Source organism: Ornithodoros turicata, unplaced genomic scaffold, assembly GCF_037126465.1.
Source record: "Ornithodoros turicata isolate Travis unplaced genomic scaffold, ASM3712646v1 ctg00000858.1, whole genome shotgun sequence".
Taxonomy (NCBI): Eukaryota; Metazoa; Arthropoda; class Arachnida; order Ixodida; family Argasidae; genus Ornithodoros; species Ornithodoros turicata.
The window spans coordinates 453219-473966 of NW_026999407.1; the positions used below are offsets into that span (position 1 = coordinate 453219).

General features: G+C 45.8%; 3 protein-coding genes across 3 annotated transcripts; 1 reads left to right on the forward strand and 2 right to left on the reverse strand.

Moving 5' to 3' along the window:
- Positions 1–282: 282 nt before the first annotated feature.
- LOC135375375 (zinc finger protein 431-like) lies at positions 283–1806 on the reverse strand. Its single transcript, XM_064608091.1, has 3 exons — positions 1560–1806; positions 1088–1217; positions 283–556 (listed from the first exon to the last, which is right to left on the reverse strand). The coding sequence occupies exons 1-3, from the start codon at positions 1804–1806 to the stop codon at positions 283–285; spliced, it is 651 nt and encodes a 216-aa protein (XP_064464161.1).
- Positions 1807–2125: 319 nt separating this feature from the next.
- Positions 2126–3820, reverse strand: LOC135375376 (zinc finger protein 227-like). The gene is made up of 2 exons (XM_064608092.1): positions 3763–3820; positions 2126–3525 (listed from the first exon to the last, which is right to left on the reverse strand). Exons 1-2 carry the CDS (start codon positions 3818–3820, stop codon positions 2126–2128), a joined length of 1458 nt encoding a protein of 485 aa, XP_064464162.1.
- Positions 3821–7576: 3756 nt separating this feature from the next.
- Positions 7577–15127, forward strand: LOC135375378 (zinc finger protein 227-like). Its single transcript, XM_064608093.1, has 5 exons — positions 7577–7887; positions 8889–8988; positions 9437–9638; positions 12214–13310; positions 14849–15127. Exons 3-5 carry the CDS (start codon positions 9503–9505, stop codon positions 15125–15127), a joined length of 1512 nt encoding a protein of 503 aa, XP_064464163.1. The 5' UTR covers positions 7577–7887; positions 8889–8988; positions 9437–9502.
- The last annotated feature ends 5621 nt before the right edge of the window (positions 15128–20748 follow it).

Below are 20748 nucleotides of genomic sequence, written 5' to 3' on the forward strand. Positions count from 1 at the left end.
TTAAATGAACTCCGCAGGATCATAACTGCACTTCTATGGCTTCTTACCCATGTGTCTCCCCCTGTGACACTGCAGGTTCATCTTATGGTTGAACTCTGCAGGACAGAAGTTGCGCTTGTATGACTTGCCACCAGTGTGTGTGCACGCTTGTGATGCTGCAGGTTTTGGCACTAGCTGAACTCTGCAGGATTGTAATCTCACTTCTGTGGCTTCTCGCTTATGTGTGTCTATCACGCCACAGGTTCCTGCACTAGCTGAACTCTGCGGGATCGTAGACACACTCTATGGCTTCTCAACCATGTGCGTCTTGCTGTGACGCCACAGGTTCTGGCACAAGATGAAATCCGCAAGATGGTAACCGCACTTTTTAGGCATCTCACCCATGTGTGTCTGCTTGTGACTCTGCAGGTTCGTGTTACGGTTGAACTTCTCAGGGCAGAGGCTGCACCTGTGTGACTTGTCGCCAGTGTGTGTGCTTGTGACGCTGCATGTTTTTGCACTAGCTGAAGTCTGCAGGGCAGTAACCACACTTCTGTGGCTCCTCGCCCATGTGTGTCTGTCATGCCACAGGTTCTTGAATAAGCTGAACTCTGCCAGATTCTAACTGCATTTCTATGGTTTCTTGCCTATGCAAGTCTGCATGTGCTGCCACAGGTTCTCGCACTAGATAAATTCTGCAGGATTGTAACCGCACTTCCACGGCTTCTCACCAATGTGTGTTTACTTGTGACGCTGCAGGTTCGTGCTATGGTTGAACTTTTCAATGACAGATGTTGTACTTGTACATCTCGTCGCTAGTGTGTCTGTGCTTGCGACACTGCTTGTTATTGTACTAGCTGAGGTCTGCAGGACGGTAACCACACATTCTGTGGCTTCCCGTCCAGATGAATTCTGCAAGATGGTAACCGCAATTCTATGTCTGGTTGCTCATGTGGGTCTGCTGGTGATGCTGCAGGATCGTGTTACAGTTGAACTTTATAGCACAGAAGTCACACATCTATGGCTTGTCGCCAGTGTGCGTGCTTGTAACGCGGCAGGTGCATACTCTGGCTGAATTCTGCAGGAGAAATATTGTATGGCTTCTTACACATGTGTTTGTTTGTGATGCTGCAGGCGGGCACTCTGGATGAACCCTGCAGAACATGTGTCGCACTTGTATGGCTTCTCACCAGTATGAATCCGCACGTGACCCTTCAGGTGCTGCAGCTGGATGAACTCTGCTTGACAGATACTATCACACTTGTGTGGCTTTTCTCTCACATGTGTGTACTTATGGTCTCGCAAGTGCATTTTGTGGCCGAATTCCGCAGGACAGAGATTGCACCTGTATGGCTTCTATACTCATGTGCACCTGCTCATGTCGCCGCGAATATCACACCTATATAGCTTCTGATCCATATGGATCTGGTTGTGACATTGCTGGTCGTGTTATGGTTGAACTTTGTAGCACAGAAGTCACACCTGTACGGCGTATCGCTGGTGTGTGTGTTTGTGACGCTGCAGGTGTGTACTCTGGCTGAACTCTGCAGTACAGACATCACATTTGTAAGGCTTCTTACCCGTATGAGTTTGCTTGTGACGCCGCAGGTGTGCGCTCTGGATGAACCCTGCAGAACATGTGTCACACTTGTATGGCTTCTCACCCATGTGTGTCTGCTTGTGACACTGCAAGTACGCACCATCGCTAAACTCTGCAGGACACAGATCACACTTGCATGGCTTCTCGCCTGTATGTGTCTGCTTGTGACGTTTCAAGTGCGTGCTCCGGATGAATGTTGCAGGACAGAGATTGCACTTGTGTGGCATCTGATCTGCATGTATCTGCTTACGATGCTGCAGGTATGTCCTCTGGCAAAACTCCGCATGACAGAGATCTCACTTGTATGGCTTTTCTCTCGTGTGTGTGTGCCTGTGATCTTGCAAGTGCATTTTGCAGACGAATTCCGCAGGACAGAGATTGCACTTGTATGGCTTCTATACCCGTGTGCACCTGCTCACGTCGCCGCGAATTCGTGCTCTGGCTGAACTTTGCAGGACTAATATCACACCTATATGGCTTCTCATCCACATGGGTCTGGTTGTGACGCTGCAGGTCGTGTTATGGTTGAACTTTGTAGCACAGAGGTCACACTTGTATGGCGTGTCGCCAGTGTGTGTGCTTGTGACGCTCCAGGTGTGTACTCTGACTGAACTCTGCAGTACAGATATCACACTTGTAAGGCTTCTCACCCGTATGAGTTTGTTTGTGACGCCGCAGGTGTGCGCTCTGGATGAACCCTGCAGAACATCTGTCACACTTGTATGGCTTCTCACCCACGTGTGTGTGCTTGTGACACTGCAAATACGCACAATCGCTAAACTCTGCAGGACACAGATCACAGTGGAACGGCTTCTCGCCTGTATGTGTCTGCTTGTGACGCTTCAAGTGCGTGCTCCGGATGAATGTTGCAGGACAGAGGTTGCACTTGTGTGGCTTCTCGTCTGTATGTATCTGCTTGTGACGCTGCAGGTATGTTCTCTGGCTGAACCCTGCATGACAGATATCACACTTGTGTGGCTTTTCTCTCGTATGTGTGTGCTTGTGGTCTTGCAAGTGCATCTTGCGGCCGAATTCCGCGGGACAGAGATTGCACTTGTACGGCTTCTCGCCTGTGTGTGCCTGCTCATGTCGCCGCAAATTCGCGCTCTGGCTGAACCTCGCAGGACAGATATCGCACTTGAATGGCTTCTCACCCGTGTGCGTCCGCTTGTGACACCGCAAGTGCGCGCTCTCTCTGAATCCTGCAAGGCAGACGTCACACTTGTACGGCTTCTCGCCCGCCGTGTGCGTCTGCTTGTGAACCCGCAAGCGCGTGCTGCGGCCGAATTCTGCGGGACAGAGATCGCACTTGTATGGCTTTTCTCTCGTGTGTGTGTGCCTGTGATCTTGCAAGTGCATTTTGCGGCTGAACGCTGCAGGACAGAGATCGCACTTGTATGGCTTCTCGGTGTGCACCTTGCGGTCTTTGGCACACTCTGTTGGAGAGAAAGTAGAGGGGCAGAGATCGTACCGCAGTCTCTGCTCTCCCCTGGACATTGGTAGATGCTGTTCAGAATCGTTGCCAACATGTACGTGCACACTGCATATCGGGCTGGCTTGAGCAGGCACGTGCTGGAACGTGGCAGAATGTGTGCCGTGGGTAAATGGCTTTGTTTCGTGTGTTTTGAGGTGAACTTCCAAGTGAGCAATTTCGGTGCATGTAGCCAGACAAACAGTGCATCTGTAGAGCGTGTCCTTTTCGTGATCACAGATCGACGATTTGCCTGTCTCTTGGTCCTTGCTCTGGTCTGGTGCAATGCCTCTAGGCTTAGGACCTGCGGGATGACTGTTCACAGTGACTGGGACACTGTTGCTGAATGGAGGTTGAATAGTTGTTGCACTGATGTTGAAGCATGCACCTGAAGAGGTGCCATCCAATGAAACAGGATCACAAACTTCTGCGGGCTCATCCTTAATATGAAGCACACTTGTACTTGCTGTTGCATCTGAAATTACAATGATGGGACAGTGAGAGTGTGGCCAGGTTGGCAGTGCATTAACGTAACTGCAATATTGCCTCACGGAATAAATGCTGTTTTTTAGACAAAAAAAAAGGACACTATTTTACGACAGTTTGAAGCTCAACACCCGTCTACGATTTTGTTGCGCACATCTGGCATCACCACACTGCACCCCGTATATAATGTCTCTTGAGGAAGACGGCGTGTCATAGCAACTTGTACCCTGCCACCAAGTTGTTGGCGTCTTCGGCCGGAAGATAAGCCCTTCCTCTAGCACCATTGCCGGTGACATGTGCATTATCACGCGAAACTAATCTCTTACCCGTACAATCCCACCTTTGTCACTGCAATAACCTGAAGAGTCTCGCAGTTAGGAGCGTTTTAAATTACACCAAATTTCTCAGTGTGGCCTGTACCGCAAAGAATGAAAGTACAATCTGTATTACCATCTTCAATATCATGGCGTTGAAATGCAGCAAGCAGACAAGGACACGGAACGAAGTAAAGAGGACAACTGCGGACTCTCAACCGTGTCCCAGTCGTAGAAAACAGCTTCCTAGATACGGGCATCAAGGTGATTGACTATCAACTCCCCTCACATTGAACGCTGAAGGCACGGACCTAACGATATAACCAGGGGACAAAGGTTATGTAGTCGGCTGGGAGATTGCATTCTACAACATGAACATGCTCCACGGGTTTTGTACTGGTGCAAAACCTCACTGCAAAGCACTGTGGCTTCTAAAATTGTGTTGGGAGACAGTAACGTGTCAAGGCACGTTCTAGAGGACAATGCAGTTTCAATAGTTAGAATGATAATAACTATGGCACTGGATGACGACAAAAAATGTCGTCAATCTCAAAAGCCTTACGTGATATCGGCAGTTATGTTTTCCTTGGAAAAGCTTTCGACACCCGACCGGTGATTTCGCGAAAGCACGTATGTAAAGCTGACTCAATGTAACAATTGTATTTCGCATTTTCGTCAATTGCGTTATAAACGGGCTCAAATGTACCTCCCAACCTTATTACAGTTAAATAAATTATCTTTTGCACTTGATGAAATACAACATGGCCCCACAAAGACTATGATGCATGAAATCAACATGCAGGAAAGCATGTTGATTTTGTGGCAGAAACTTGGATATTGTGAGACTTTCGTGGTAGTTGGGCTCCAATTTTTCTACTTCTGCACACTAAGTAGGTGAGTAATTCCACTACTTAGAAACATCAGCTACTTTATGTTTGCATTAATGCTGGAAAAGTTGCGGTAATGTGACATCGCATCGAGAAACTCAGTGTCGATGTTGTGTACTTTGGCTGAAGAAGGCGTGCACTGGAAACCTTCGCTGATTAAATCCCCTTGACCATTTTGTATTTACCTTGTGATGTCGAGTGATGGTTATATCCTATTTCGTCCTGCCCTGACAATACCGTGGTGTTGTAAGGCTCCGTTTTGACTTCCAGGATTGGATGTTCATTTGAAGATTCCTCTCGAGGTTCTTCTTTAATGCAATACGTCCCAGCCATTCCTCCTGAATTAAAAGAAAAAAAGGAGAGAAGTCGCCGTAAAATGTTTAAAGTCACGTGACCGTCATCTCTGCCTCTTTTCTGAATCTAGTCAGGCTGTATTATAGCTAGGCAGTGACTTTTTCGGGTTAAACCCGATTCCGCCCGGTTTTTCTCCCCGAACTGACCTCCGACCAATTCGGGATAAACCCGATTTCTCCCCGAATTCCAGTCACTATGAAATCCTCGAGTGACGTTTCCACTGAAGACGAACAAAGGTCGCTATGTGTAACACATGTAATGATGGGTCACTTCCGTTCCCAGCAGTACACTCAGTGGCGGATCTAGTATTTTCCCAAGAGGAGGGGGTGCGCTATGGACAAGTGCAATGTGCATGCTGGGATTGGTCCATTGAACCCTATGTCCAAGTCGGAAATTTAGGGGGGTTCCGGACCCACGGACTCCCCCACCCCTAGACCCCTAGATCCATGCCTAAATACACCCATGTGTGTCAACACTGTCCATGCCGTGGGGGTTACCGCTGGAAGGTCATGATCCCGCGAAAATGCAAAAGAAATAGAGAGATTAGGAAATGACTTAATAAACAACAGGAGAAACAAGAACACCCGATGGTACAATTATCGCCAGATTTCTCCCCAAATTACAGATTTAAAAATAGAGCACGATTTTTACCCCCCCCCCCCCCCCCCCATCCCCGAGCCTGAGAAAGGCACTCAGCCCGAAAAAGTCACTCCCTAATTACAGCTTATCCGCATATACTGTATAATTGTATAACCAATTGTATAATTGGTTAAATTTGCGGGCTCAATAATTGGCAAATTTTTTAGAAGCCAGGATCAGGCAATTATTCACGGAGCCTTAAATTCGCGGTATTGCGGTGCGTCGACCACAGGGGCGGATGCAGACCCTCAGTTTTGGGGGGGGGGGCGGTTTCTTTGTCAGCGCAGTGGGGGAGGGGGAAACTCAATGTGTAAAGTACCGTTTTTGGGGGCAGCCGCCCCCTAGATCCGCCACTGGTCGACCCTGCATCTTTGGGGCCCCCACCTTGAACTTCCTGGAGGAAGCTAACAAAAGGTATCACAACTGGGTAACTTGGTAAAAAAACTAACTGGGTAAATTGAGACTTCGTGTTGTGTCTGTCCTTTCATGTTCCCTAGTCTCGGGGTTTTACATTATGCATCATCTTCACCAGCTCGCTTGCTTCCTGGACATTTTTTCGTTCAATTTGTCTTCCTTTTGAGCACTGTGTATATGTGTGCACTGTATTCACTGTATTCATTGTTTGCGTGCGGGCACGCAAACTCAATTTGGATCATCAAAAACCATTTGCGATTTGATTATGCATCTTAATGTTGAAATGCCGTTCATAATGAATCTGTATTCTAATGTACTGCGTTCTAACGTAATAACACGTACAAATAAAACGGGAAAGCTGTGCAGTATATATGTCACCATTGTGCCACGATTCTTTCCGTGTGTAAGAAAAATTCCTTAAGTGCAGTTAAGTGGAACCTTTACCAAGCATAATCCCCCCACCTGTAAAGCTTGGCACACCCCCAGGAGTGAATTTCTGGGGAAATCACTGATAGAGATAGCATAACCATGTCACGAATCATACTATCAAAATAGTGAGCATCACTATGTCACGGAGAGAGACCACAGACAATGGTGACGCGGAGAGTGTTGGTGTCGCTGGTTTCTCATCTGATCTGCGCTCTTCCCGTTCTGTCGATGTATTTGTTCCCGTCGTATTCACAAGGTAGCACATTTCGAAACCCTCAAAATTAAGGGCATAATGACTGCTTGTAAGTAATCCCTGGAACTACTCGTGTACCTGCATTAGTGGAAGCTTGGAAAATCCATAATTCTCGCGTTCAAAGCGTGTTTCGAGCGTTGTTTACTTCCTCGTGGCCATGAGCACGTTGAGTAGTAGCGATATCGTTGGATGGAGCCAAGTGTGAAATGCGATAATACGTCCAAGACAAACAAAACTGCGGATTATGGGTCAAAGTTTACATAGTTAAATTCAGACCATAACTGAACATTAATTTTCTGGGCATTACTGAACGTTATTTTCGTGTGCGCCACTGAAAAAGGGCCACGACGGTGTTTAGCGTCGTCTGCTATTGTCGTCTGCTGCCGCAGAAACTGTCTCTGACGTCCAGCATTTAAATTACTTCAATTTAATTTCCTTCCTCAATACAATGCTCATAATGTAAGGTATAATGCTGACTAGAAAACAGAGCGGCAATGAATTCTCAAAATCAATCTTCCAATTCTGTTCTGTTCCACTTTCCACCGCGCTGCGAGTTCCTCGATATCGTTTCAAACATTGTGTGCACCACTCACGTGCAATTCGTCCGCTGTGTCTCTGACGTGTTCATTCAACATATTATATATACTGATTGAATTTAACCGCACATTATGCTCCAGTCGCTTCAGCTATGGTAATAGCAGACGACGTTAATCATCGTCATCATCACGCTCTTTCCGTTTTGTTGTGCCAACGGTTGTGCATAGGAAAATTAACTATTTAACTCGAGCTGAGTTATATCAGGTATATAACAGTTATACTTCGCACCATGCAACAACGTGCAAGACATCGTCCTCCCTCATTGCCCTCATCCTTTCCCCCTTTCCTCCATGGCGGTACGTAAACAAAGTTTTAGGCAGAAACTTTCAAGCTTAGTAATGGCAAAGTAGCTTCAAGTTCGGTGGAGACCATTTGAGATGCTTGCTATGCTGGTAATGCCATTTCTTATCCCTGTGCTGCATCATTATCCAGCAAGAAATTTGAGGAGTACCCAGAACAGTTACGTAAGGGAGCGTGTTTGTGTCTGTCCTTTCGTGTTCCCTAGTCTCGGGGGTTTTACATTATGCACAGACCCCATGCTCAAGTAAATTGAAGAAAACGGCAAGTTCTTTCTGTCTAATCATATATGATATCCATATTTTCAAAAGCACAAGGAAGTCTTAACGTGTGAAGCCTCGAAAGGAAAATAAGGACTGGTTTGCTGTAAACACAAAGCTGTTTACAAAGTGAACAGCTTTCCCAGATATTCTTTCCAGTGAGAATGAAGAAAAAGTTAAACTAACTTTCCATTGTTCAGTGACCTGTTCGCCGTACAAATGAAAGACGGAATAGCTTTTATTTGTGTTTGAAAGTTGCTGAGTTATAGTAACAGGGTAACCCCAACAGTGATAAAAGCTCTCGAAATATTGTATTTTATTTATTGAGCAATACTGCGAGCCCATCTCGGGCCCAAGCAGGTGTCACCACAATAATCAAAAGTAAGTGCGACAATACACAACTAGCAATGTCATTAAAAAGAAAAGACTAAACATATATTACAAGATACGTAAAACGAGGCCTATGTTTGTGAATGGCATTAACAAATCCTATTACAGAATCAATGGACACAATATTGGACGGCAACCTTTTCCACTCTTCTATTGTTCGGCAAAAGAAAGAATATTTAAACGTGTCACAAGATACACAATAAGGAAGCAATGTTTACGTTGTCTAATCTCTTCTTCTTGCTCTGTCTCCGAGTCTTGCTTGAGTCGTGAAATATGCGTGAAGCTGCGCACTAAAAACCTCGTTAACTACGCAGTAAAATTCCCGAATATATACGCAGCATTTTCTGTGGTGCTAAAGTAATGCGTTATACGCTCATTTGAAAAAATCCCAACATTTTACTTCTTCAACGAGACTTCTCCTTTACATTTTCAAAATGTAACGTGTTGTTGAGACCAGGAAATGCGAGATATACAAATATACGAGTATTCAAACACAAGTGTCGCATTTCTCTCTTCAGAAGAAACCATGACTGTGAGAGGCCACATCAAGAGTCGTCGCCTTTTCAGTCTGGCTGGGAACCGACACAGAAACTAAACATGGATGAACAGCTCAACGAGGTTATTTCACGATTCATTTCTTCCCCACGCATGGTTGGAGTGGAACCTCCTTCCCGGTGCCATCACCTCCATTACAGATGTCAAGCAATTTAACAAGTGTTTGTGCGATTATTTCTCCACGTAACTATTTTTCATTCTGTACATGTTGTGCACTTCTGCTGTCGTTGTTTGCCTTCTAATAGACTCAAACCGTTCAGTTTTTTTTATTCACACGTATGTAAGTGCAGTTTTGTTCGTGTGGACTGAATTTGGAAGTAGTTTTGTTTGCTGCTTATATTAACGTCGTATTAGCAATTGTTATCTACAGTACACCCCTCTGTTTATGCCTTACACCCCTGAGGGTAAATAAATAAATAAATAAACAGTGAGTTGGCACTTAAATCGGTGAAGCATTCTGATATTTTGTAAAAATATATTTTTTTTCATGGTTTGCTCCGCACCAACAAAGAACCAAGAGATACCCGTGCATATGAGCCACTGAGTACCCAGCAGCTCGAATTGGCAACTCCAAGAAATGCAGCTCTGCCCAGAGTTGAGCTGTCAGCTCTCGAGAATGAAATCGGAACCTTCCGACACTGCGTGCCTAATAGAAGAGGGCCAGGTCGATCGACAGCACCACAGGAAGTCTGCATCAGGAGGTGATAGTGGTGGTAAAGTATAATATAAACTATAAATAGGGAGTGACTGTTTCGGGTTAAACCCCCGATTCCGCCCGGTTATTCCCCCCCGAACTGACCTCCGACCAGTTCGGGTTAAACCCGATTTCTCCCCGAATTCCAGTCACTATGAAACCCTCGAGTGACGTTTCCACTGAAGACGAACAAAGGTAACACATGTAAGAATGGGTCACTTACGTTCCCAGCAATACACCCATGTGTGTCAGCACTCCCGAGCAGAACAACATCTTTGCCCAATATTGGACTGATATTGGCAATGTCGGCCCAATACTGGGCCAAGGTGCTGTCTATGCCTTCGGGGATTAGTGCCAGTAGGGTACCCCCCCCTCCATATACACACACAAAAAAAGAAGGAAAAAGATTAGGGAAGGTCTTAATATACAAGATGAGAAACAAAACACCCGATAACACTCGAAGGCACAATTATCGCCCGATTTCTACCCCCCGAATCTGAGAGAGGCATTTAACCCGAAAAAGTCATTCCCTAACTATAAATAGACCCTGATGTTTTAGGGTTAAACACGATTTTTCCCCAAATTTGCACCCCGAATTGAGGTTCACCTATCTGGGGTTAAACCCGATTTCTACCTGCAAAACTGCACCTAGGCTAGGCACCTCAAGGCATCGACATACTAGTTTCTCACAAAATATGCGACTAGCCCCTTACTTCTGGCATTCTGGATAAACGGTACAGTGAACGTTTGTTCTACAATAATGCCCGATTTCTCCCCGAACTCCGTCTGATGGTAATTTTTCTGCCCGAATTAGCATGAATTTTCTACATCAATTTATTGACCCGATTTCTACCCCCCGAATTTGGAAAAATATAAAACCCGAAAACTTCTGGGTCTAACTATAAACTATGTTCTCACTAGCAGGGCATTCTGAAAAGAAAACAAAAGGGTGCGTCTTTTAGCTTTCTGGGACCGGCTTGTGTGGTGTAGCGGATGATTGCATTCCACGCCGGGCATGGGAGGTGACACGGGTTTGTATCCCAGCCCCAAGTGGTCACTCTCATTGGAGGGCGGTCACTCTTCTAACTGTAATGACATCCCCGGTGACATATTCTCTCCTCCTTCCCAAGCAACACATCTTGCGGCAGATGTTGTGCTGCGTGGGTTCTTGTTCCACCCTGCAGAGCCAGTTGGGTGGGTACATGGCAACAATGTTTAGACCCTGAAGTTTTCGGGTTTTATATTTTTCTAAATTCGGGGGGTAGAAATCGGGTCAATAAATTGATGTCGAAAATTAATGCAAATTCGGGCAGAAAAATTCCCATCAGACTGAGTTCGGGGAGAAATCGGGCATTATTGTAGAATAAATGTTCACTGTACCGTTTATCCAGAGTGCCAGAAGTAAGGTGCAGTCGCATATTTTGTGAGAAACTAGTATGTCGATGCCTCGAGGTGCCTAGCCTAGGTGCAGTTTTGCAGGTAGAAATCGGGTTTAACCCCAGATAGGTGAACCTCAATTCGGGGTGCAAATTTGGGGAAAAATCGGGTTTAACCCTAAAACGTCAGGGTCTAACAATGTTCGAGTGCCAATTTTTTGCAAGAAAAATATTGCCTACGCAGAATTCTTTTAATGCGTTAGCATTACGACCACCAAGTTGGGAGATCGTAACCTTCCGATGGATGTGTGAGGCCTTAGAGAAAGCACTGCTGCGAATGGGCAACGGTAGCTGGCAGCGCGGTGAAGGGGCAACTCGACGGGGAGGAAGAAGGCGCGTGCCACCGTTGTGGCTGTGTAGTTTGTAGTAGTTAGTAACAGCTAGTGATAGTTAGTGATAGTTGGGGTGGATAGGGTTGAATAATGCTGAATAGTGGAAGTAGGTGTTTGCCGAGTCAACTGTAAACAAACAAAAAAATACATGAGAGAATACGTCATGTACTAGCTCATTCTCGCCTGATTAATTACGGCAATCGTCCTACGATTACTGTAATTAATGAGTCGGGAACGAGTTAGTATATGACGTATTCTCTCGCGTATTTTTGTGTTTGCTTTTGAGTCAAGTCACGTCTTTCATAGGGCGTCAGAAACAGAATATCTTGGAGATGGCTTTCCTTTAAAGTAGCGCAGAAGTAATTTTTAACACCATGTTTTCTTCCTATAAAACTATAAAAAGTAACTAAACTAAACCTATAAAAAGCACTCCTCCTGGCTCGGTCATGATTCGGCCGCTCCTTCTATCCCCAATTCTCCGGGGAAACTGGCAAAACTGGTTTTGCGGTGGCAAAGGGACAGGGCGCTGACCCACACTGACCAGCGAACCAGAACGCGTAGACCCTGTAACGTCATCGATGACATGGCATCAAGCTTCTCCTCCTCGTACCCAAAGTTGCAAGTTAAATGTGAACGCGAGGAGCTATGTTTGTTTGTGTGTGTGCGTGTTTTTTTTTCTGAGAAACAAATTAACCTTTCATGCTATTCGGTAAATTGGCACATACACTTTCATCAGGCATCTTAATCTGCAGTCTTAAGAGCAATACCGACATTAGCTGGCTACTATGCTGTCTGGGCTCTCAACGTCAGATTTCTGCAATTTCAGGAGCAAAAGGAAGCACACCTGTTCTTCATATTGAGGACCAGCCCAGGAGCACTTGCAGTCGAGCACCCTCAGGTTGCTGTTCCCCAAATGCACAGTTCAAGATCAGCGCAACAACGGTTGAGCCACAATTCGACGACACTGCCCTTGTCACTACGCATTGTCGACCCACAGAGCAACATCCAGGCCAGAGGAAGCCACGTGCACTTGCATGCGCATCGAAAGTCACGAAGTGCCACATGCTCGTACACGGTCACAACGAGTCGGAAGAGTGTCCCACTGTAAAAGACATCCAGATGGGAGAGAAGGACGTCGACCTCTCTCCCGCTACCTTCTCCCAGTCCGAGGGTACCAACAAATTTTTGCTGAATCAAAGTGGCGAGAAGCCATACAAGTGCAATATCTGCCCCGCAGACTTCAGACACAGCACGAGCCTTTGGCGTCACAAGCTGACACACACGGGCCTGAAACAATACAAGTGCGACCTCTGCCCCGCAGTGTTTGGCCGGAGCTCCAATCTCCGGCGTCACCAGCAGAAGCACACGGGAGAGAAGCCGTACAAGTGCAACCTTTGCCCCGCGGAGTTTAGGCATCAGCACCACCTGAAGAACCACGTACGGGTCCACAGCGGCGAGAAGCCGTACAAGTGCGACCTCTGTCCCGCAGAGTTCAGTCAGAGCACGAACCTGCGGTGTCACGAACGGACGCACACGAACGAGCATCCCTACAAGTGCGACCTGTGTCCCGCGGAGTTCAGCCACAGCACGAGCCTGCGCATTCACCGAAGGGCACACACGGGTGAGAAACCGTACAAGTGCGACCTGTGTCCCGCGGAGTTCAGCCAGAACGCCACCCTGCAGAATCACAGGCGGACGCATACGGGCGAGAAGCCGCACAAGTGCGATCTCTGTCCTGCGGAGTTCAGCCAGAGCACGAGCCTGTTGCGTCACAGGTTGACACACACGGGCGAGAGGCCACACAAGTGCGATGTCTGCCCCGCGGAGTTCAGCCGCAGCACCCACCTGCAGCGTCACAAGTTGACACATACTGGCGAGAGGCCACACAAGTGCGATCTGTGCCCTGCGAGCGGGCTCACAAGGGCGAGTAGCCATAAAATAAGTTGCTTTTGCGCCACTAAAAGCTGAACCATCATCAGCAAGTAGCCATTAAAGTGTGAAACCTTTTCTGCAGAGTTCAGTCACAGCATGAACTTGCAGTGTCGCAAGTAAAGACACATGAGTGAGCAGCCCTACAGGTGCGATCTCTGTCCTGTTGCTCAGCCACCGCCGATTTCCTACAGAAAAAGAAATTTCTAGGCAGGTAAACGTGCACAGCGTTTGCCGTAATTTCACGCGTATTAGCCGCGGCTTATGCGCAATTTTTTATTTATTTTTTTCTCACGGGTGCTTTGTGGCTTATCTGATCAGTATTTTTCTGTGGTATTTTTCCCATACGTTAGTTTTAACGAAAGGGCCGACAGTGTCTCTGGAACAGCAGCACCCTTCCAATGCACAAACAATGTGTATCAGGGACGGGCCCACATTCGAGTAGAATGATCTTCCTGGTGCCTTCCCCCAAGCAGCTTTAACTAAAGTGGTGACAGTGATTCGTGTCTTCTGGAAGGCCACCGACCAGTCGATCCATGAAAAAATTATATCACAAGGGCACAATCCAATCTTGGTAGAACACTAGAACTGACCTCCTTTGTTGTACACCATGACGACCACAGAATATGTTTATTATGGGTTTATGGCCTTCTCTATGGTCTCCGTTGTCCCTAAAATGAGTTGCATCGTACTGCCGGCGGCTTATCTGCCTGAAAATTTTCAAAATTTTCCTAAAAACGGGTCCTGCGGCTTATCTGCGGTGCGGCTCATACGCGTGAAATTACGGTAATATGTTTCTTTGTCGGAACTGGATAGAAAAGCCATAAGGTGGCTCTGAATGCTGGCACCTGGTGTGTGTTTGTGCGAGTTGGGCCTTCCATGCATGAAAAATTGAGAGTGGGCTGTCGTTTAGGCGTGTTGACACTATTTGGGTCCTACATGAGGCCGACAACGGCAAGCCCTTTCACCACCATTTCAGTCCGTCACCTTCTCTGCGTTACTTGTAGCTTGAACATCTCTGCTGCAGCTTCTTTGTTTTTCTTGTCTTTTGACACAACATCTACACCGGGGGTTCTCAACTGGTGGGGAATCTAGGAATGTCAAGGGGAGAATGAGACCAGCAACATTCGCCTCCAGTAGGCCCTTGCACGCATTCTGTGCATAGTAGTACCGTTTATCCGGACTTCATTTATCCGGATCCCCCGATATCCGGACAAAAAGCACGGGAACGGATTTTCCTCCACGTATTTTGTTCTCGTTTATCCGGACTTCAGCTTCCGGACTCGGACAAGAATTCCAGGGAACGAAAGCCGAAAATTCTTGTAATCCAGCTTCAGTTATCCGGACTACCGTGAGTAAGAGGAGACGCTGACCCCGCTTCGTCACCCTTTTCGCTGTTTTGGGGTTATTCCCGTCGCACGTCAGGGACCTACATTCCTCCGTAGGGGAGACAACCGTGCACGATGACCCCCTTTTCTATTTGTGTGCGTTGGGTCACGTTGACCAGTCGAGTCATTTGGAAATATCTCCAGCAACTGTCCGGTTCTAGAGGGGGAAAACTCAAACCCGAGGGATGTCGCCTGATCGCCCGCCCTGTGCGAATCAGCTTCGCTAGCAAGGCAGTGATATGCAACAGGAAGAAGGACAACCCCCACCTGAAGTTGCCGGACATTCAACAGTGGGCAAAGTCTCAACCTGGTCTCGACATTCCGAAGTCTACGATGGCGGATATACTCAGCCGTTCGGACAAATTGCTTAGCGCAGACAAAGAAAACGTGAACGCCGTGCGGGACCGTTCTGGACGTGAATGAAATGTGAAGTAAGCCCTTCTACCATGGTTCGGAGACCTTCGTTCTCGTGGGGCACCGGTTAACGACACGATGCTTATTGAGAAAGCAAAGATTTTTTTGACTATGTTGACGTTGATAAGGATGATGACACGATGACTGATGACGGTGTGATTGCTGCTGTGGCCTCCGATGACGTGCAGCAAGACTGTGCCAACGACGCCAGTGAGAAAGAAGGCCCCGTTGAGGAAGAAGCCCCCGTTGTGACCGTTGAGCATACGAGATCGGCATTAAGGACTGCACTAACATTCTTCGAGCAGCGCAACAACGTGTCTCTAATCTATGCAATTAGCAAAAGTTTGCAGGAATTGAGTGTTTACACTACTATGAAACAGCTGTCATTGACGAGCTTTCTGTGTTTTAATTAAACCTTGCTCTGTAGGACGCTTTTATTCGGTCGTTTCATTTATCCGGATGCCCTGGTGTCCGGACGAATTCGCCAAAAATGGCACCGTCCGGATAAACGGGGGTCGACTGTATATGAGTTTCGTTCCTGCACGTGGTTTTTGGATGACGCTTTAGGACTAATGATTCCATGCTGGATTGTCGCTTTTCAGCTGGCGTGAAAAAAAAGAACGGAGCTATTCCTGTCATATTTTCCTTTCTTCATTCCCAGCACGACTGCGGGGGCGCCACAATAAATACACTATTCGACACCACTGATCTCTATGTATAAAGGCTGGATCGCGCCTGGGAGAGGGGCTCGTGGGGGAGAGGCGTGCCTTCGAGCCGCCATGCTGGTGGGCCCTAAAGTGCGGTGTGTGTCCCTAGAAAACAATGGGAGGCAACAGAGGTTGTGAGTATTTATTGCGCTGCTAGCATTGATCGTTGTTTGTCATCACACAATTTTGTAAGGTGCCAGTATACTGATGTATCCTAACAGTGTTTCACGGGTGTCCTGCCGTTCAATTCTTAATCACGTTATGTTTTGCATTCCGAAACTAGACCGTCACAGCAGTGCAGCGCTGGGGATTGTACTACAGTACGTTTCCCAGCCAATATTTCAACAAGAAACGACTCGAGGTTAACGACAACCATGTATATAATATCCCGTACTGCGTTCTGGACAAAAATTGTTCCATAAAGAACGGTCCGGGAAAAGATATACTCGCATGGCAGAAAGAGATTGTTCTGTAGAATCACAGCCGTTGTTTTAGCCATGTGTGCGTTTAGTATGACTTATATCAAGCATCGCCTTAGAAAGAGTCTTTTTAGTAAACGACAGCGGTGCTTTGCCTCGCAAACATGGACACACCGAAGCAGCCCAAATAATTACTTCACGCAATGAGATCACACTCGTTAGGACAGTTAATCAGGTAGTGATGTAAGCTTAATCAATTAAGTTACTTAGAAAGTGGTAACACCTCCTTGAGACACAGGACTTATCTCTTTTTGAAGTACAGCCCTTCTATGTTTGTTTGCTTCTTCCTTTATTTGTTCTGATTATTTGCAGGCACGGTTGTGCCAAACTGAATGTCCTTCTCCAGCACTCTCATGCTTTTGTTGAATACAACTGCAGCGTGAGAAAAGCTGCTTGGGGACGGGGTCCTGCTATCCAGTGCTGACTTTGTCATGCTTGTTATGTGGAGCACGTTCGAAAAAATGCAGCTCCACGTATGGTCTTCAAATTGCAACAGGACTATCTGGACCTTGAAACGGTTGTGATTTTGTCATTTCGGCCCTCGTGTACCCAGTCTGTGAAACGCAAACAAAAAAAGTCTAACACGATATGCTTTTGTAATGAAGATCACTGATGATGAGTAAAGAGAATATACGAGTTCAAGTTTATTCAATATTTTATATCATTCATTATATTATTCAACATTTTATGTCAAGTTTATACAACATCAAGTTTATTCAAGTTCAAGATTTATTTCTTGCACTTACGCGTTTCAGGATACAATGAACGTGCAGGGAGGTCGCAAAAGACTACATTTATTGTTTTGTGACCTTGCTACAATGGCAATATATAGTTTAGGAATGACAATGGTCAGGTACGCTCTCTAAATTTGTAGCACTCAATTTTAAGTTGGAATGAGCAATGAATAGCAACTTCCCTCCTGATATTTTCTCATATATGCTAAATTTTAAATTTAATGTGATCGAATATGTGATAATATAATAATATATAAGAATACAATATGTGATAAGAAGATAAATGAATGTGATCAACAGTAGATGTAAACAACATGAGTAGCCAGAGAAGTGCACTCTCAATAAATAATTTTCTTCTTATAGCGTATATGTGCATGCCTATTAACTGAAACAATTATCACAGTTCCCTCACAAGTTTTAATTTCTGAGAGTGTACTGTAGAGGCTGCTTAGATCTACAACAGTTCATACAAGGTATTATATACTGTGAATGCCTTTAAAAATCCCATGTGACACATATGCCTTTACTTTCTGGAGGTGCTGTGGTAGTCAAAGTTTGTGGGCATTACGCAGGTTCTGCACCCATTTCTTGAGTATGTCAAGGCTGCTGTGAAGTAACCTGCATTGATGATGATTATTCCAATTTTTATGGTGCATCGACAACAAAGGAAAAAATACATCAGAACATTGGTTTGGGTGCAACCAGTTAAAAATAAATATGTTGTTTAATAAATGCATTGGACAAATGTTAAAACATCAGTTTAAAACATGGTTTACAATCCCTGTATCTTCTAAAAATTAAAAAGATTAAAAACTATTCTAAAAAGAATGTGGGGAACTCTTCTAAAAACAATTATAATCTCTAATTACTATATTGCTGGGTGAAGGAGCCTAAAGTGTAAGGTCTGTGTCTGATGTGAACATATAAGAAAATATGCAAAACTGAGAGAGGCTAACCACAGTGCGTGCACTGAGGTTGTTCCTTCCTGTAAAGTAGAAACCAGTGGATGAGGAACGTGATACTTACCTGTACACCCAGCCGTATCACACTGCACAGATTATTCACTGGGTAGCCCTCATGACGAAACTTGTATTGAGAGACCACTTTTGCCTTAAAAACTGCTACAAATAGCACGACACGGCACAAATTATTACTATCGTAACAAGCTGACGATACAGCTCAGACACAAAGGCGTTATTCAAGTCGCGCCACACCACCGTTACGTAGGATTCTTTGTCACAAATCAAACCAAGACACAAAACAATACCAATACATGAAAAAAGGTGACAATCGTGGTCTCATTATGACGTAATACCGAACTTGTGCGTGAAGGTAATTCAAAGAAATGAATGTGGCACTTGCTTCCGCAGAGAACACCGTGTACCATGCTAGCAATGCATGCAAAAAAGCGCTCGAGTGCTCGCACATATATTGATGACAACACTACCTGTGTAGTGTAACGTGTTCTTTCAAGCATATTATGCACTCAAACTGTATTTACCGCCGGGTAAAATGCAAGTGTGCTCGATTGAACGTCGGAAGAGCGATCAAGCAACCTGCATCCAGTGCTCGTTTTGGGCAAAAAAACACTTCATAATGGTCAACTAAATATACAGAATGGACGCCTATTTATTCCTCGATAAAGAGTGACTGACCTGTATAAATTTAGGCCCTGTAACCTTGCCAGTACGGTTGGTACGACCGTAATTGCAAGAAGTTGCCATGGTCGCTACGGCGACTGTTGTGAGTACAGTAAGATGGCGGCTGGTTTCTTCACGCTCGCGCTCCCTATCCGCGATCCAGCCATTTACAATCGAGATCAGTGTTCGCCACATTTCGCCCTCGTGTTTTCTCCTCTAGAACGGAAGTATATGAGTTTCGTTGTTGCATGTGGTTTTTGGAAGACGCTTTAGGACTAATGTCTACATGCTGGATTGTCGCTTTTCAGCTGGCGTGAAAAAAGAACGTAGCTGTTCCTGTCATATTTTCCTTTCTTCGTTCCCAACACGACTGCGGGGGCGCCACAATAAACACACTATTCGACACATTTCGCCCTCGTGTTTTTCCCTCTAGAACGGAAGTATATGAGTTTCGTTCTTGCACGTGGTTTTTGGAAGACGCTTTAGGACTAATGTCTCCATGCTGGATTGTCGCTTTTCAGCTGGCGTGAAAAAAGAACGTAGCTGTTCCTGTCATATTTTCCTTTCTTCGTTCGCAACTCGACTGCGGGGGCGCCACAATTAACACACTATTCGACACATTTCGCCTTCGTGTTTTTCCCTCTAGAACGGAAGTATATGGGTTTCGTTCTTGCATGTGGTTTTTGGAAGACGCTTTAGGACTAATGTCTCCATGCTGGATTGTCGCTTTTCAGCTGGCGTGAAAAAAGAACGTAGCTGTTCCTGTCATATTTTCCTTTCTTCGTTCGCAACTCGACTGCGGGGGCGCCACAATTAACACACTATTCGACACATTTCGCCTTCGTGTTTTTCCCTCTAGAACGGAAGTATATGGGTTTCGTTCTTGCACGTGGTTTTTGGAAGACGCTTTAGGACTAATGTCTCCATGCTGGATTGTCGCTTTTCAGCTGGCGTGAAAAAAGAACGTAGCTGTTCCTGTCATATTTTCCTTTCTTCGTTCGCAACTCGACTGCGGGGGCGCCACAATTAACACACTATTCGACACATTTCGCCTTCGTGTTTTTCCCTCTAGAACGGAAGTATATGGGTTTCGTTCTTGCATGTGGTTTTTGGAAGACGCTTTAGGACTAATGTCTCCATGCTGGATTGTCGCTTTTCAGCTGGCGTGAAAAAAGAACGTAGCTGTTCCTGTCATATTTTCCTTTCTTCGTTCGCAACTCGACTGCGGGGGCGCCACAATTAACACACTATTCGACACATTTCGCCTTCGTGTTTTTCCCTCTAGAACGGAAGTATATGGGTTTCGTTCTTGCATGTGGTTTTTGGAAGACGCTTTAGGACTAATGTCTCCATGCTGGATTGTCGCTTTTCAGCTGGCGTGAAAAAAGAACGTAGCTGTTCCTGTCATATTTTCCTTTCTTCGTTCGCAACTCGACTGCGGGGGCGCCACAATTAACACACTATTCGACACATTTCGCCTTCGTGTTTTTCCCTCTAGAACGGAAGTATATGGGTTTCGTTCTTGCATGTGGTTTTTGGAAGACGCTTTAGGACTAATGTCTCCATGCTGGATTGTCGCTTTTCAGCTGGCGTGAAAAAAGAACGTAGCTGTTCCTGTCATATTTTCCTTTCTTCGTTCGCAACTCGACTGCGGGGGCGCCACAATTAACACACTATTCGACACATTTCGCCTTCGTGTTTTTCCCTCTAGAACGGAAGTATATGGGTTTCGTTCTTGCATGTGGTTTTTGGAAGACGCTTTAGGACTAATGTCTCCATGCTGGATTGTCGCTTTTCAGCTGGCGTGAAAAAAGAACGTAGCTGTTCCTGTCATATTTTCCTTTCTTCGTTCGCAACTCGACTGCGGGGGCGCCACAATTAACACACTATTCGACACATTTCGCCTTCGTGTTTTTCCCTCTAGAACGGAAGTATATGGGTTTCGTTCTTGCATGTGGTTTTTGGAAGACGCTTTAGGACTAATGTCTCCATGCTGGATTGTCGCTTTTCAGCTGGCGTGAAAAAAGAACGTAGCTGTTCCTGTCATATTTTCCTTTCTTCGTTCGCAAC

Excerpts from the sequence above, each read along its gene's own strand:
- LOC135375378 (XM_064608093.1), top strand. The coding sequence starts at position 9,503 with ATGCAGCTCTGCCCAGAGTTGAGCTGTCAGCTCTCGAGAATGAAATCG. Across the intron at positions 9,639-12,213 it reads ATCAGGAGGTGATAGTGGTG|GAGCAAAAGGAAGCACACCT; the intron begins GTAAAGTATAAT and ends CTGCAATTTCAG. Across the intron at positions 13,311-14,848 it reads CTGCGAGCGGGCTCACAAGG|CAACTGTCCGGTTCTAGAGG; the intron begins GCGAGTAGCCAT and ends AAATATCTCCAG.
- LOC135375375 (XM_064608091.1), bottom strand. The coding sequence starts at position 1,806 with ATGCCACACAAGTGCAATCTCTGTCCTGCAACATTCATCCGGAGCACG. Across the intron at positions 1,218-1,559 it reads TCACAAGCAAACTCATACGG|AGTTCATCCAGCTGCAGCAC; the intron begins GTAAGAAGCCTT and ends TCTGTCAAGCAG. Across the intron at positions 557-1,087 it reads CATCACAAACAAACACATGT|ACACACATGGGCGAGGAGCC; the intron begins GTAAGAAGCCAT and ends GTGGCATGACAG.
- LOC135375376 (XM_064608092.1), bottom strand. The coding sequence starts at position 3,820 with ATGGTGCTAGAGGAAGGGCTTATCTTCCGGCCGAAGACGCCAACAACT. Across the intron at positions 3,526-3,762 it reads GCCAACAACTTGGTGGCAGG|ATGCAACAGCAAGTACAAGT; the intron begins GTACAAGTTGCT and ends TTGTAATTTCAG.